The sequence below is a fragment of the Miniopterus natalensis genome, chromosome 7 (assembly GCF_054644295.1).
Source record: "Miniopterus natalensis isolate mMinNat1 chromosome 7, mMinNat1.hap1, whole genome shotgun sequence".
In the NCBI taxonomy this organism is placed as follows: Eukaryota; Metazoa; Chordata; class Mammalia; order Chiroptera; family Miniopteridae; genus Miniopterus; species Miniopterus natalensis.
Window position 1 is genome coordinate 27,355,413 of NC_142087.1, and position 18,042 is coordinate 27,373,454.

Consider the following 18,042-nt stretch of genomic DNA (forward strand, 5'->3'; position numbering starts at 1 on the left):
TCATCCAGTCTGCGTGTTTACGACTTAATTTTCTGCGACAAGGGAGAGCTGTCCCTTCTTCATTTACTTATTTATTCACTTATCTGTGTCAGTGTGGACTCACAGATTCTTATCCTAGTCCCTAGGTTATAATCCACTACCCTCATTACTGTGTTCTTGGAAAGTAAGAAGTAGGAATATGGTAGTTGAATTTTAATACTTGATTTTTGGAAACTACAAACCTGAAAGCATGAAAGTGACAAAGGAGTGAAGGAATAGTTTGTAGTTTGTCATTCTATCTGTAAACGCTCGAGTAAAAAAACCCAAAAAGCATATCATTTAGAAATGCCTATTATGAAAGGGAATTATTTCAAACATGAATGATTATTATAAACATATATTAAACATGCTTAATATATTCTGTACTAGTGAATGATATCTCCACTAAGCACTCTTTCAAAATGTAAAGAGCAATTACTTCTACCAAGGGCATAATGGGACAGCAGACCATCTTGCTTCCCGGGGTTTGCTAGTTCTTGCAGCCTCAGTCTCATAAAAGGGGATTCCACCTGGTTCCTTTGTGCCCCCCCCTTGGACTTTGGGCCTTTATATGTGCAGATAGACACTCTTTCCTTTTCCTTCAGAAAACAGATAGGAAATGGCCGTGGCTGTGAGCACGGCTGAGTGGCTGAGTGGCCTAATGCTGGCTGTGCTCTCCCAGCCTAATTAAAGGCAAATGGTTGTGCTTTCTATGAAGAGAGGCAGAGTAAGAGGAGAGGCGCACAGGAAGGGGAGCCAGAGCACTAAGAGCTTTCCTTTTTCTACAAAATTAAATGCCAACCCGCCTCATACTCTCAGTCCTGAATTTATAGGACAAATTAATGTAAATAGCTGGACAACTTCCAGGCTCTAGATTACCGTACAAATTCAATTAATGCAGCCCCTAATAAAACAGCAACGTGAGAGGAAATGCCGAGGAGCCAATGGAAGGGCAGGTGCACAGGGCAAGAGAGCAGGCTGGGCCCCGGAGCCCCCACGTAGGGTGCAGGCGGTGCTGTAAGGGCCCCAAACCCCACTCCTCCCACCGCCAGAGGCCTGGGCGGACGTCCCTGTGATTGTGCTTTAACCAGTAAACTTAAATAGAAATGAGATTCTCAAGTATATAAAATTAACTGTATAAAAATTGCTATTTCTACAAGAAGACAGGTTTTCTCTGGCAAGCCCAGCAGAAAGTCAGGTGGGAAGAAAACCCAGCCCAGCTTGGTCATGGGTGCCGGCACTTTGGCCGCAGCCAGGTTCCTGAGGCCCTGTCGGTGCAGCCCATGAACAAGTGGGTTAAATTTATCTTAACTGGCTCACAAAAAAATACACAGGCAAAAGAACTCCATTGGATACTTTTAATTTAACTTTCATCAATTCAGACAAAAAAAAAAAAGAAAAGAAATCGATGCCTCAATTTAACTATCCCTATGTAATTTTTATTGATTTCCTATGTAATTTTTATTGATTTCCACATAACTCTTTAGTACATGAAAAACTCCATGAAGACGGGCTCTGCAGTCTCTCTTACTTTTACTACAGCCAAAATTAATTGCTGCTGTAAAAGTGCAGCTAAATTGGTTTATAGAGACACCCCTGAATGTGGGAAAAACAGCTCCTGAGGAGAAAAATTGCAGTTATGCCAAAGAAAGGCTTTATTTAACTAAACAGCAAACAAAAAATGTTTATTTTAATAATTTATCTAGTCCCCTATTCACACCAGGAAGAATCCGAGGCAGCTTTCACAAGTGTAGACAATAGGATAATTGAGAACATCAGCAACGCCCAGCCGGGCCTGGCTCAGCGGCTGAGCATCGACCTAGGATCCAGGAGATTGCGGTTCGATTCCCGGTCAGGGCACATGCCCGGGTTGCGGGCTGCAGCCGATCAATGACTCTCTCATCATTGATGTTTCTATCGCTCTCTCCCTTCCTCTCTCTGAAATCAATAACAATATATTAAAAAAACACCCAGCAGCAACGATAATAACTGTACAAACTGAGCCCCTTCCATGAGCCACACCTTGCTCCCGGAGTGTCCCTTCCAGTTCTGAGAGTAACTCTCTGAGGTGAGGACCACCCTTGCCCCACCTTCTCCCAGCTATGAGGCTGGGAGAGGTTGAAGCTAACAGCTCAAGGTTGCATATGCTCCCGAGTGGCAGAGCTGGGAGGAAGAGAGTCACTGGTAAGTGGGAAGCTGAGGCAGTGGGAAGCTGGGCTGAGGTGAAGAGACCGCGTGCTCCGACCCAGGTCTTCAGTAAATCCGCACAGCCGGCTCTGAGTTCCTTCAAGGTCAGAGCGAGGACGGTCGCGATGCCGGGCTAGATTTGTGAGGCTCACCCGATGAATGTACGCTGTTTCCTAAGGCGAGGCTCCGCTTTCCCTGGACTGTGTCTGGGGTTCAGAAAAACACTTGGCCAGCAGACAGGTGACCCTGTGAGAGCGGTGTTTCTGAGAACCAGGACTCGGGTGGCAGTGCTGGCAGGCAGCCTGTGCTCCATCCCCAGCGTGGCCTGGGTGCCGACACTGATCCAGGACAGCCGCGCTCTGGGAACACCTTCTTACAGACACGGCGAACCTAAGAAGAGCTGGTGCTGGAGAGAGAGCAGGGCCTTCCCCTCAGTGTGGTGGCGACGGGGCCTGCGTACTGCTCAGGATCTCCCTCCCCAGAGAGTCCTGGGCGTGTCCAGCCCGTAGACAGACAAACGGGCCGGTTTTAGTGGCCGCCAGCAGGCAGCAGCCTCCAGTTTCTGAGCAGGGGAGCCATCCCAGGGGGTGTCCCCCTGTCCCTCTGCAGCCAGACGGGGCTCCCGGTGCTGGGAGAGACCCCAGCTTTCAGCAGTGTCGGTTTCAGGTTCCTGGGCACACCAGGGCAACTGTGCAGGTGGCACCTCTGTAGATCCACCGGCTGACCAGCAGGAAGAGAGACACGGTTAACAAGCCGTTCAGGACATGGCTGACTTTGCCAGAGATCCGATTTCGGCTTCAGTGCCAGTGAGCAGTAAACGCCCACTGTCTGTCTGGGCCAGTTCTGGATTGTGACCACAAAACCATAGCCGAATAGTGTTCTGAGGATACTTCATTTTCTGTTATCTAGATCTTTAGCAGGTGACAATTACGACTGTTTATCAAATAACTAGTTGGCTTTGTTTCCAAAATCATTAATCTTACCTTTCTAGATCTATCTCAAAGCAATACATTGAATAGGTAGAGATCTGGCAAACTCGAGTTGGACAGGAGATATTTACAGTCAAACCTCCATTTCGGTCTTCAGGGGTGTTTCGTCACAGGGGGTCACAGGGCTGCGTCTGCTCATGTAACCTGTGGCGTCCCTGAACAAACTCCACTGCCCCAGAATCGTGCAATTTAATTTCCAAGCAAACCTACGCTTAACTGGAAATACTTATTTGTTCTTAGTCTCACTTTTGAAAGCTGTATTGAAATGCACGAATCCACTTTCTTTCCTGGGCTGAATAAAATGTCCAGGGGCAGCCTTATGGCGTGAACACAAATTCCTCCTCGCTGTCCTCTGGGTTGCAGCCAGCTCGGGCCATGCAGGACTCCGAGGACCCCGGGGCTCTGAGGAGGCTGTCACCTACAGAAAATACTTGTGAGGGTGGTTTTTCTCCAGAATGTTTAATTTGGGGTAGGTATTTGAATTTAGATAGACATTGAATTTAAAGTGATAGATAGTAAGTTCTGATAACTTCAATTAAATACATTCTCCCAATTTTTATAAATTTAACTTTAAGAAAAGATTTTTATAAAAAGTAGTTGCTATGCTGTCTATTGAGTATCTTAGCAGATACGACATCCATTCTCTTTTTAGAAACAGAATCCTGATTTATAGGCTGTTACATTGTACCTCAAATAGATAACAATGACTCCCAGCCTCCCCTGCAGCCAAGGAAACCACGTGACCAACCTTTGGGCAGTAAGATATAAGTAGAAGTGTTGTGTGAGACTTTTAGCAATTCTTCCCAAAAGAGAGGGGAAGGGCCCTCTTTTTCCCTTTCTCCATCTAAGATATGTATGTGATGACTGAAGCTCAGCAGCCGTTTTGCACCATGAGGCCAAAGGCCCTGTGGATAGTATTACGACCTGATGTCCATGGAACCACCATGCCAATCCTAGACATTCCTCCTGGACGTTCTTTATATAAAAGAAAACTACGCCTATCCTTTTAAAAGCCACTGTCATTTTGAAATTTTCTAGAACAGCAATCAAACCTAACCTTACCTAATGCAGGGGTTACCAAGGAATCTGGGCTGATTCAGAAAGTTGCTAGAAAGGCTAAGGAATGAGCATGAGGAAATGAGACTTGGTTGTGGAGTTGTTCAGAGCACGAACTTTCAGATCACAAGATTATGGTTAAGACCCATCTCAGCCACTTGTTAGTTATGTAACCTTGGGCAAGTCATTTAACTTTTCTGCCTCTACTTCCTCCTCTGTAAATTGAGCTGGCCAGTTCCACTTCAGAGAACTGGAATTAGGATGAAGTGAGATCATGCTCAGAAACTACTTAGCACAGCGTCTGTGTGTCTGTGTCCCCAGACGGATACGGCAGTGGCTCCGGCGTCAAAGAGAAGATGTGTCCCAGAGTGCAGTACGCATCTGGCAGGTGTGTGTGTAAGATTCCTTAGGCTGTGGAGGAATAATTATTAATGAATTATGGCATAATTTCAATCAGAATAAGAAAAACTGTAACAAGCACGTCACATCTGTGATTTCACCGGTATCATTGCTTAGGACAAGACAGAGTAGTTATTTCAGGTTTTAAAAAACAGCAAATTAATCGGAAGAAAAATTTTGAAGTAATCAATCATGTAGTCCTTGCAGAAATTGATGGGTTCCCAAGGTGACTGAAATTTGGCAAACATGAGCCCGAGAGAGGCGGGCTTAGGAATGCAGGGGCAGAAACAACCAAGAACCGAGGTCACCTGGGCCACAGTTTCGCTCCCTCTGAGTCGTGCTCTGCCTCAGTGTTCCCGGGGCGCACCCCTCGCAGCTCTCCAGTGCTGTGCGGGCGTGGGTTTCTCCAACGCGTCATGTGCGCACTTTCGGGGTGGGGACCACGTCTTCACCGTGGTTCCCTCCAGGTCGGCAGAGTGTCCGGCACACAATGATTTAATGGTAGAGAATGGCCTTCCAGGTCTTCTCCTTCCGGCTGTTTTGCCACTGAAGTCAGAACCTCTGGAAGACACCTAGGCTGTGGAGAGAAAATCCTACTACAGAAACACAAAGCGGAAGGAAAGAGTATTTGTTGAGGGGTAGACTGAGGCAGCAGAGAACAGAGAACCAGAGGAAAGTGGGCGTTGGAAATAAAGAAACAGGGTTTTGAGATGACTCATTGGACCTATTAGGATGAAGGGAGGGAGGGGTAAATGGCTGGCGGATGGGAGGAAGGAGAAAGGCAGATAGGACATAGTACATGTGCTCTCAGCACACATACCAGTGGGGAGACAGGGATGTGCGCAGGCGGCTTCAGAAAACACGTTTATGTACCTGCCTGTATCTCACCCAAGCCACTTGGCCAGGCCTGGCACACCCAGATGCCCACAGCAGCCCGTGTGGGCTGGGAGATGACGGTGATGAACCGCAGGGGGCATCCACTGAGCTGATGGCTGCCACGTAACAGTGAGGACCTGGCATTGGCAAATGTGATTTTTTTTTAAAAAAGAAAAGCCAGAAATCCAATTTCCAAACGTTGCTCAGGCCAAAGCAAACATCTCTGTAGGTCATACCTGGCCCTTGATTATATACTGTGACATCTGTCCCTTCTGCCTTTTGTGTGTCAGAATGTAAATGGGAGAGACAAGTCCCAGTGGCCACGCTCCAGCCCACGTGCCAGGAGGGTCGGACTCCCCATCGAGCATAACCTACACCTGGGCCTTGTAGGAGACTTGCCTGTCCTCTGCCGCGAGCCTACGATGCCGTCGGTGCATGAAAGGGTGTGTGCAGTGAGAATCTCCTTCTCGAAGGAAAGCTGCAGGCCACCCGGCTGCAGTCCCCCAGCTCGAGCAAACCTCGGTGCAGGTGTGGGTGGCAGTGGGGTCCTCTTACTGGGTCTAAGAGCAAAAACTAAGTTGTATCAAACCAAGAAAAAGCTAGAACGCTTTTAGATCTTAGAGAACGACTTGTTTTTCTTTTCCGACCACTCACCTTTTTCCTAACTGTCAAGCGGCTCGGCCACCTCCAGGCGAAGTGCGTGGATCTGGGCTGCAGCCGCTATCTCCCGCAGCTCTCCTCTCCCAGGGCTGTTGCAGGGCCTGGGCCTTGGAGCAAAGAGCCAGGATTTGCAAGAACACCACCCTTCACCGCTTTTCTGTCCCTCGGAGAACACATTTTCCTGAGGCCAGTGAATGCAGCTTTTCTCAGTTTGTCTTGTCCATGCGTTTTTCTCAGCCTTCAGAATGGCCCGTGGCTAAGCTAGTCACCAGAGCCCCTCCCAGACCATGGGATTTGTCAATAACATAGGCCGAATGACCCGATGAAGATGAGCTCTGGGGAAGTCTGATCAATTGCTTAATGATCGGACCATATCGACCAGAAATGGTTAATTCAGTTCCACGAGTCGACATTTCCTGGAGCTTCTGAAAAGTGGTGAAGAACTGAAGTCCTCCCGAATAAACCGGGCTGGCCACTGACAGAGTGGACAGAGGCCATGCGGTCTTCTGCTCGGGCCTGGAGGCCCTGTGTAAGCGTTTCCTCGCAGTCGCGTGGAAATGATTTTTGCGATGTTAGCATCCAGGTCTGCGCCCCACTTAGAATCCCGTGGCTGCTGTGCCCTCGCCTGACACTCCCCCCGGGGTGTTCTAGGCGACCGGCTATGTGGCCACTTAGTAGCAGCACTTCGTCTTCCCTTTTTGAATATTAATTGGGAAAAAGTTAATATTTTCTAGTTTTCTTAAATACAAAATTTCCGGAAGCTCCTCCCTAATGCCGACCGTCCGTGGCACATGCTGTGGTTCATGCAGACCGGCCGCGGCCTTGGCCAGGATTCCAGATGTGCCTCTTCTTTCTGCAGAGAAAGAAAGAAACCAAAGCCCAGAGTCATTCAGTTTGGGAGGAAAAAAGAATTAGGCCTAAACCAAGAGTGTGGGCACTCCTGCTGGTGTGTGGAACCACGCAGGGGAATCTCAGAGACTGAGGAGAGGTAGCAACACACTTTGGTTTCTAACTTAGGAATTGTGATAGTTTCCAGATTGGCACATCCACAGCTCCCTCAAGCTTCCTAGAAGCTGTTTAGACCGAAGAGGCAGGGACCACCCTGGAAAAGCTGTGCTTAGGTGTCTGGACTTCAGCTATTATTGATGTTTTGGTCTAGATGCTACCGTCCAAGATGGGTCAAAAAAATCACCCCACTGAGCTGATGCCTTCTGAGGCAGCCAGCCCCATCCCAATGCCTACACTCCAAGAATTAGATGTTGGACGTTGGCCAGGGTGTGTAGGGGCCCGGAATCAATGGGTAGCTAGGACTCCCATTGATTCGACTGCATTCATTCAGAATTCGGTGGCCTTGAGAAACTCCAGAGGAGCAGCCCTCTGACAGATCTCCAGGAGGTGCCCCTCTGACACCCTCAGCCTTCCGTGCTGCAGGGCTCAGAAAGACCATCGCTACACCCAGGTTTCACACACAGCTTTCCCGCTGTTCCCATTGAGTCTCCTCCTTTCTTAATACTGCCCATCTTGGGGTATTTTGCAGAGTTTTGCCACCTATTTATTTGGCACAATTTTATTCTATATCAATGAAAAGCCAGTCAAGGCCAGGCATATAGAATATAGACAATGCAATGTGCATTCATTCATTCATCATTCATTCATCTCATGAACAAGTATAGGACGCCTGTTGCAGGCACGGCTGAGCTGGACGGCTGTGGAGCGGTTACACAGCAGGCCTGACTGTGCCCCTGCCTCTGGCAGCTCCCTTCCCGCCAGTCACCTTCCTGAGCTCATCTCCTACCGCTCCTGCTTTATGTAGGCCCATCCCCCCTCCCTAAGTGGCCTGGGCACGCTCCTGCTCCCGTGCGCCTCCTCCGCTTACACCTGCTGTTCCCTGTCTCCCGAAGTCTGTTCCCCGCGCTCTCCGCATGGTTTGCTCTCTCCCACCCCTCAGGTGTTTGCTCACTAAGCCACCGCCTTGGGTGACTTAGCCGCTCTTGGCCACCTCCTGTCGTTTCTAGATTTATGTTTTCCCCTAAGCAGTTCTCATTCTCTAACATTTTATATATTTACCTATCTGTTGCTTGAATGTAAAGGATGTATGTCTGTTTGGCTCCCTGCTGTCTCCTCGGCACCCAGGACAGTGCTGAGCACGTAGTGGGGATGCAGTAAATATTAGTGGGATTAACAGTCGGATGAATATACAACCTGAACGGCAAAGCAGGTAATTAAGCATGAAACTGGGTCATGTTCTGGCCAACTGAGTAGATGATCGATAATAACTGATATAGCTAAATCCATGCTGATCATAGCACAAACTTTTGTCATTAGGTTTGTCTTTTCATGCCTCAGTAGTCCCTGCATCTCGTTAGCTGCTCCCGCAAGAATTAACTTTAAGCCTCGGAAAACAGAAGGTGCCCATTTGCGTGTGGGCACCAGGCTTTTCTTCCCCTGTGCACACACCTAACATCCATTAGCAGTAATAGGAGTGACAGGCTCACATCCAGTAAGAGTGAAGCCCCCATAATCGATGCATCTCTAACCCCTGAAGAAGTGAAGTTTCCTGTTCCAAGACACTTAGCATTAAAATAAAGTAAGAGTTGAAAACACCAATAAGTATTCTTAGTTATTCCAAGAACGCATCAGATTTTCAGCAATCAGAAAATAAACGATAGCCCTGTTGCTATCCGTGAAAGAACGTGTTTATTCAAACAGTTTTCAGGGGAAAGTTACCAAATATAAACACTAAAAGAGCTGCTCTCCTAAAAGAGATTCAATTAAGCGTCAGTGCAATTGTACGAAGACCGTGTCGCAACACCAGGGTGGCCTGTTTCTCTGGTCATTATTGGTCCAGAAACCTTACTGATGAACATCACCGGGGTTATTGTCTACCCAAATTTAATTTGTTTATGCAGCAGTTCAGTTAATCCTGCAATCTGTTTTTCCCAAACGAGGGCAGATAATGGAGACACCGTTCTTTACAAGTCTTCAGGCTTTTAAATTCTGATAAAATCAGGATTCTTCACTGGGTCTTGCCCCAGCTCTGAATTAAACCACTTTAAATGTAATTATGGAACCTGGCCTTACATCAGGAACATCCATTTAAAAAATTGATTGGCCAGGCTGTTCCACGAGGCATTTTATGAGCAAACGATTGCAATGGGGCCAGGACTGTAATTTACAAAGGCAAAAAAAAAAAGGCAGGTAAATACTTTATTAGTGGTAATGAGAGGGTTTCCAGCTAACTGAATCTTTTCTCTCCTCGCTAGCTACTTCACGGAGCCCTGGTGCATAGCCCTCTTTCACGATCGTTTTATTGATCTCAGGAAAGAGTTACGCCAGATCTTAACCTCCAAGGAGGTAAGAATGGTTCATGGATATGTGGGTTATTCCTTGCAAATTATAAACAGTTTGTGTTGTTGATCATTTAGACTTTCCCCCACATTCCCATTTTATGGTTTTACTTTTAAAACTAACTGTTCTTCATATAAACAAACTGCAGAGTATGTCAACGTGGACGGTGATATTCAGGGAAAGTGGATTATTTAAATCCTTTTACGAGGGGCGAATTTCTTCTTCCCTTTTACAAATAATTGTGCTGTCATTGTCAGCTGGCAGCGCTGGCTGGAAATGGGACCCGAGTTCTCTCTGCTTGCCCTCAAGAATGAGGACTGCGTCCCTTTAGTTCCTGTCGGTGTTTGCCAGCCTTTCGCTAAACATGTGTGTGCATGTGTTGTTTTGAACATGTAAAGAGAAGTCATCAAATGTCCAAACACACTTCTTCTATGACCGAAACGTCTTTCTCAAAGCAACACAGAATTAGATGGAAGTGAGGCTGCACATCCAGCAAAGTCTCCGTGTCCAGCGAGAAGTTTGACTCTGCAAATGTGAATAGTAAAATATTTGTGAAGCTTTAAATTATTTCTTTCGGCACCAGAGTCCTCAGCAGAGTTGGGGAGAGTTAACATCAGTGCTGAACGGTGGCCAGATATCCATCCACCACGGGCTGTCCGCTGCTTCACGCGGGCACAGGCCGGAGCGCAGCTGAGCTCCCGCCCCGTCTTGCTGTTTAAATGGGCAAGTCCCGCATCTCTGTTGTCATCCCAACAAGACCCCTCTCAGGCGGCAGAGGTACTGATGTCACCTGCACTTGACCAATGAGAAAGCTGCAGCCGAAAGGTCTTACGGGACCCGCCGTGGTTACACAGCCAGTCAGGAGCCAGCAAGCTCCAGACTCAAGGGTCTCTCACTCCAAAGACAGGAACGTGGGAGCTGAGCCATACGGGGCCAAACTGTGTGGCTCGGTTCCTTCTCTTAATTGCCCAGCTCCCTGCCCCCTGCTTTTCAGTTTTATTCCTGAGGTCCCAGCTGGAAAATTGAAATAATTTTACTCATCTGAAATGGATTCAGGTTGAGAAAAATAGGTTTAACATTTAAATCAAGCTTAGTTGTCTTAGGATCCACATAGGCAGGGATCTGGCAGATAAATGTACATAAGAGAAGTAGAGGGACTGTGGCTACAGGTCAGACAGCTCCCTGTATTTCATCCTGAGGCTGTGAGGAAGTCAGCTCTGGTTGAAATGTGAGTCTGAGTTGTAAGCCTGGTGCTCACTGAACCCCCTTTAAAGACTAGCTACCCCTGCCTCTCAAAATGTAATCTGCAGTGAGCTGCCCCAGAGTAAAGGCTCATTAGTTTTCTAGTTACCCATCAAAACTAGGCCCAAATCCGCTCAACCCCAGGTCTGAGCTGCTCTGTTAACATTTTGCACAGGGCCAAGGGGTTGTAGGTGTCAAGCTTAAAAGGGAAGCTTTACCTTTACCTTTCCAAGTAAACTGTCAAACCCAGTAATTCACTTTTCCTGGCACTCACTGAGAATTGTCCACCTTTACCAAGGAACAGGCATTTGCCAGGGTCAGTTTACTATAAATGAACAGCATGCACAGCGGGCCCTTTCAGGAGATCAGAAGGGAACATGGGCATTTGTGGAAGACACAGTAGTGGCTCCCCAACCATTCTTCTGGGTTTTATAGATTTCCAGAAAGTGAAACTTCTGAAAGGGAAGCCTCCACTGGGGACTGTTCTGTTCTCCACATTTGCATCTATCAGATGGAAAAGGCCACAGGAAGAGGTGGTATGCACACTGGTACCCACCTCTAGCTCAGATTCCTGTGGAACAGGGTCAGCTGTTTCCACCCAAGAGAGCTGTGGAAGGAGGAAAGGAGGAGATGTGTGCAAGTCTATGGCTGTCAGTCAGTGCCAACCACCACAGGCAAGAGTGGTGGCGACAGGATGGTGGAGACAGGCTGGCAGTGGCAATGCCAGTCATATAAACATACGCAGGAATTTCCTTTAAGAGTCTAATAGTAGGGAAACAGAGAGTATAGCCTTCACCAAAGAATAATAGTAATTCCTTTTCTCTAATAGTGAGTTGATGTGACCCATTTCATCTCAGTTTCTTACCTTGCCTTCAGATAAATTCAGACCTTCAGTCCCATAAACTATGATATCCTAGAGCTCAGCGTATCAATTTTCCTCTTTCTCCACAGATGAAAAAAGAAATAAAAGACTAATATCTATGACTGTTATTAAGTCACCTCAAATCTATATATCATTTATTTTAAAAAGAAGTTCATTATAAGACATCTCAAGTCCTTTTGTGGACTTAAAGAGAGGAAAGCCACTGGCACTGCAGTTACCTGTGATCGAAGCCAAAGGGTCACTAACCAAAGTGAAAGGCTGTGGAGTGAAAATTAATCATCAAAATTCTTTAAGAAATATGTAACACTTATAAACATACATATACCTAGCAACAGAACCCTAAGATACATGAAGGAAAAAATTGTTCTAAAATAATAGCTGGAAACTTTAACATCTCACTTTTAATAATTCATAGACTAATCATATCAATAAGGAAATAGAAGTCTTGAGCAGCACTATAAGTGAACTATACCTAACACATATATACAGAACACTCCACCCAACAATAGCAGGATGCACATTCTTCCTAAGGGTACACAGGTCATTCTCAAAGATAGGCCATATGTTAGGCCACAAGATGACTGTCAGTAAATTTTAAATATTTAAATCATACAAAGTATATTCTCTAACCACAATGCAATGAAACTAGAAATCAAAAACAAAGGAAAAAAAATTCACAAATCATGGAAATTAAGCAACAGATTGTTAAGTAACTTCTTTGATTTCAAGGAAGGAATCTAATGGGATGTTAGGAACACTTAGAGACTAATGAAAATGAAAACGCAACACAACAATTTATGGGATGCAGCAAAAGCAGCTTTCAGAGGAAAATTCATAGCTGCAAAATGCCTACATTTAAAAAAAGGAAGAAGAAAGGAAAGATCTTGCCCTGGACAGGTAGCTCAGTTAGTTAGAGCATCAACCCAACATGCCAAGGTTGTGGGTTTGAACCCTGATCAGGGTACATACAAGAATCAACCAGTGAATACATAGGTAGGTAGAACAACAAAACAGTGTTTCTCTCTCTTCCTTACTCTCTCTCTAAAGTTAATCAATCAATAAAAATTTTTTAAAAAGAAAGCTTTCAAATCAGTAACCTAATTTTATACCTTAAGGAACTAGAAAAGAAAGCCAAACAAAACCCAATGCTAGCAGGGGAAAGAAATAATAAAAATTTTAGTGGAGATAAGTGAAATAAAAAATAACAGAAAATTTATGAAAGCAAAAGTTGGTTCTTTGAAAAGATCAACAACATTGACAAACTTTGAACCAGACTAAGAAAAAAGATATATTACTAAAATCAGAAATGAAAAACATTACTACTGACCTTAAAGAAGTAAAAGGTTATAAGAGAATACCGTGAACAACTGTATGCCAACCAATTAGATGACCTAGATGAAATGGACAAATTCCTAGACGGGTTTAAACGCAAAAATCTTCAACTTAATGCTACCAAACTAAATCCACCAGCACATTAAAAGTATTATATACCATGACCAAGTGAGATTTACCCCAAGAATATAAGAGTGGTTGAACATAGGAAAATTAGTCCATGTAATATCCTACATTCAGGGGAAGTGCTACCGCCTTAATTGATGCAGAAAAGGCATTTGACTAAATGAAACATGCTTTCATGGTAAAACCGATACACACACACACACACACACACACACACACACACACTCTCTAAAAATAAAAGGGATCTGCCCAACCTGATAAAGTGTATATACGAAAAACTCAAGCTAATATCACACTCAGTGATGAAAGAGTGAAAACTTCACCTCTGTGACTTGGAACAAGACCAGGATGTCTGCTTTCATCACATTCAACATTGCACTGGAAGTTCTAGCCAGAGCAATTAGGCAAGAAAAAGAAAAAAAAGAAAAAAACTTAGCTTCTCCAATGATATGATCTTATATATAGAAAATCCCACAGAATGCACAAAATAACATTATAGCTAATAAATTCATTTCACAGAGTTATAGGATGCAAGATCACACAATAATCAGCGGTCTACATTAGCAATGACTAATCCAAAAATGAAATTGAGAAAACAATCCCATTTATAATAGCATCAAAAATAATAAAATACTTGGGAATAAATTTAACCAAGAAGGAGCAAGACTTGCACACTGGAAGCTACAAAACATTTCTGAAAGAAACCAGACGAGACCTAAAGAAATCGAAAGGCACCTGTGTCCGTGGATTTGAAGACTTCACGTTGTTAGGATGGCAGCGCTGTCCAAAACAGTTTACCAATTCAGTGCGATCCTATCAAAATCCCAGTGGTATTTTTCGTAGAAGGAAAAGCCAGTTCTAAAGTTCCATGTGGAAATGCAGGGGACTCCAAGCAGCCAAAACAATTTGGGGCTTTAAAAAAAAAGTCAAAGGACACACTCTATAAAATTTCAAAACTTACTACAAATCAACAGTAACCAAGGCAGCATAGTACTTACGTAAAGATAGATAGACGGGTCAATGAAATAAAACTGAGAGTCCAGAAGTAAACTCACTTACGTGAAAAGAGGTTAACATCATTAGTCATTAGGAAAACGCAAAGCAGAACCACAAATATCACATTACACCCACTAAGCTGGCTCTACAAAAACAACAACAATAATAGTAATAATGACAGCAAGTATTAGCAAGAACGTGGAAAGGTCGGAACCCTCAGCCATTGCTGATGGGAATGACTGTGCGGTCTCCGTGGGAAATGGTTCGATGGTCCCTCAAAAACTTACACATGGAATTACTGTATGACCTAGTCGTTGCACTCCTAGGTATATCCACCCAAAGAATTTAAAAATAAGTATCCAAATGAGCACTCACAATGAAAGTTCATAGCAGCCCTGTTCAGAACTAACAGCCCAGATGTCATCGAGGGATCGAAGGGTGAGCAGTGTGGCCAATCCACACAACGTCGTATTATTCCGCCACAAGAAGGAACGAAGGCCTGACACATTCTACGAAGCGGATGGACATGAAAACGTCATGTTAAATGAAAGACCCAGGCACAAAGGATCGTGTGTTTTATGCGGCAGCGTGAGGCGGGTTGGTCGTAGATGAGCACTTTGGGAGGGAAGGTGGCCACACAGAGAGGGGAGATGGTCACACCGAGAGAGGTCACACTCTAAGAAACAAATGCACAGAAAGCTGTTTACAATCTAGGGAGCAGTGTTTGTCTCAGGTAAACTTAAAGCTCTGTCTTGTTCCTTTACACTGTTTACCCCAATATTAGAACAGCATTACATAGTAGGAGCCCGAACTCGTCAATGATCATTGCGGGAATAAAAATAATTGTAAGTTTATTGCTTTTGTTTGATACAGTTCCCCTGGAAAATTAAGGGAACATAAGCTTGGGGGCTGCTGGAGGCAATCAAGTGGCTCAGCACCTCGAACACTTAGTTCTGGGCATCAGTTGCCGTTTTCCCTCTCGCCGTCTTTGTTGAGCCGACCTGAAGTCCTGGACCTCACTGACAGCTTTCCTAAGTGAGGTGTGCATAGTCTCTGACACCTAGTAGTGTCTCGCTTAAATAACCGAGTGACAGTTTCCCTATGCCTCCATATAGTTTGAATATATTTTTATCTATAAGTTCTTAGTATTGATAAATGAATGACCCGGTAGAACTCTGCAAGCTATCCCCTTTTTTTGTTCCAAATAAAAAGAGTGATTGGCAGTTCTAATAAATGTAGCATCCAAGTCCACGTGAGTCTTCCTTTAGGGTAATTTTCAAGTATCGTGGTGTTCAGAAGGCGCAGCTTGGTGAAGCTCAAACCTTGGTGAAGTGCTTTTTATAACAATCCTCCTGTAAATAGAGACGGGGCAGATAAAGCAAATATAGTGCGATGTTAGCCAAAGAAGCCAGGTGACGTGTGTGCGGGTGCTGGCTGTACAATTCTGTCAACTTGCCCTGCGTTTGAGTATTTTTAGAATAAAATGTTGGGGGGGACCCCTCCTCCATTAGGGAGATGCACAGCACAGGATCCTCAACGTCTCAGAACTTGGTTCTCCCTGAGCCCTCTCTTCAGAGATATCAGTGAAATTTGACTTTACTAAGAATGTATTCTAAGGTTTAAAAATCCTACTTCTTGGGGATTCTAACCAAGCAAACCAAACCATCTAGGGGTTTTCACGTAAAAAGGTTTAATCGCTTCCTTTCTTGTTTTCAAAACAAGCGTGATTACAGATCATTATTATCTGAAAATGAAGAGCTTAAAATTACTGTGCTTGGTGAACCTTAAGGACGTAGCTAAGCGAACCAAGCCCATCACAAAAGGACACATCCTGTATAATGCCACTTATATGAGGTTCCTAGAGGAGTCAGAGTCAGAGAGACAGACAGGAGCGTGGTGGTTACGGGGGGCTGGGAGGAGGGGAATCGGGGAGTCGGTGTGGAAGGGTAAGCATGGCTGTCCTTCATGCCCTGAAATGTACATGAAAAAATGGGCAAAGTGGTGAATTTTGTCACGTATATTTTGCCACAGCTGAAAATGTGTTTTAAAAGCTAGGAAGAAAAAAAAAAAAAAAATGACCCTCCTCGGGGAACTGAGCAGCACCGTTTCCCGCTTTAGTGAAGCTGCGCCTCCTTAGTGAGGCCTAAGTGCAAGTAATTTCCCTGCGTGGCCTCTGCCCCTGTTTTCCAGGAGACTAACCTCCCTTCCATCGAGCAGCTCGCCCGGCAGATAGAAGACGAGGAAATTAACCTGAAGGAGCCGCCCAGGAAATACCTGCAGAGGGTTTTCCAGGAATCCATCTACAAGAAGCTGGTGGAGAAGAGCATCCTCGACTACCTGCAGTACAACCACTACCACCTGCCCATGTACGCCTGGCCCGGCATCATTTAGGGGTGGCCGCGGCCTCCGCCCTGTCGCTCCCGCCCGCGTGGCTCCTGCAAGCGCCCCGGGTAAGTCGGGGGCCTCCCCGAAGCCCGTCCCGCCGGCCCAGCCCCACTGTCCCCCGGTTCCGTCCCGTCTCCGCTCCGCGTGCGCGTGTCATGCCCCACGAGCCCAGCAGGTGGCGCCCGCCCGTGCGCCTCGGTCCTGGGCCAGGGAGACGCTGCGGTTTTAGCGCCAGACCTGTCCCTGCGCCCGATGATCCGTTTTAGCAATAAAATAAGATGCGAGCGTGTGAAACTTGTTTTCACCTTGGGCGTGGCTGTTTCATTTCCTGAAATGTTCTGCCGCCGCATTTGTTAATTATTCACATATTTATTTACCCAGTATTAATCCTGGGCGATAGAAAAGAAAATCGCATGCCCCCGTGGAAAATTAGCAAAACTGACCATGAGAAATTAACTCTGTAACTCAGCGTCAGAGGGACTGATTGCGTAGGAAAGTTTAAGTCAACTTTTGAAACGAGGCTGCAATCACAGGCCTAACGTTATTTCTATTTCATGTTGCTGGTCAGGAGCATAAAGGCTGTGAAAAAATTAGAACATAACACATGGGCTTACGTACAGATTCTGTTTTTCTTCTTTTCTTTTCTTTTTTATCTCATGCATGGGTTTTAGACTAGAGAATAGTAGTGGGAAATTAACCTAGTTGATTTCCTTTAACCCTTAGCCCTGTTGCTTTGCATCGGGGGCCTGGTACATGTCACCTGTAATACGGGTCAGAGACCCTCTTATAAATAAAGCAAATTAAGTGCCTGCCAGAAAACGTATGGATTCAGAAACAACATATAACATTGTTTTCATTTATTTCAGTCTCTTTTAGTTGATAGTGTGACACTATTTGTGACTGAATTTTGACCAGCAGGGGCTTAAAACTGGTTTTCACAGACATAATTCCAGTTTTCGTTCACTTTTTGCATTCTAGTTAATGTTTAGGAAAAGTTGGCACAATTACTAGGATAACACGGCTATTAGGAGGAAAAGCCATGGTTGGCGTTACAGAATTCTACATCCGCTATCATCAAATCAATACTTCCTCAAAATAAAATTGTTCTAACACACTAGCCTCTGACTTTTCTAAAGCAGGCAAAGGTAAGCAATGAACTCCACGAAGTCCCTCACACGTCTGTTTTACCCAGCTTTGGCCACATGGTACAAACTGTGTAACTTGAATGGGGAGCGATCGCTACTGGCTTACTCCTCAAACTGCAAACCCAACACCCATGGGACCCTATTTCAGGGGCCTGCAAATGAGTCAGCTCAGGAAACTATCTTCCTCCCACTCCCTTCCCCTGAGAGGCCCGGGGTCAAATGCATCAACAAATGGAGTGAGTGTCTGTGAAGGGAACCGGGATCCTTGGGTGGAGATTAACAGAACTTCAGAGGGTCAACAGTTATGATTCCTGTGGCCAAATATTACCATTAAAAAGCTTCTAGTCACATAAAAGGGGCCCCAAATGGAAAGGCCAATCTTAACATTGAATCACACATA

The 18,042-nt window shown here is 45.3% G+C and overlaps 1 protein-coding gene across 1 annotated transcript in view; it reads left to right on the forward strand.

Moving 5' to 3' along the window:
- The window catches only part of CFAP61 (cilia and flagella associated protein 61), a 161,711-nt gene extending 145,208 nt beyond the window's left edge, over positions 1–16,503 (forward strand). The window contains exons 25-26 of the mRNA XM_016212031.2: positions 9,449–9,539; positions 16,303–16,503. Coding sequence (XP_016067517.2) covers positions 9,449–9,539; positions 16,303–16,503 — 292 coding nt within the window. The remainder of the gene's footprint in view (positions 1–9,448; positions 9,540–16,302) is intronic.
- The last annotated feature ends 1,539 nt before the right edge of the window (positions 16,504–18,042 follow it).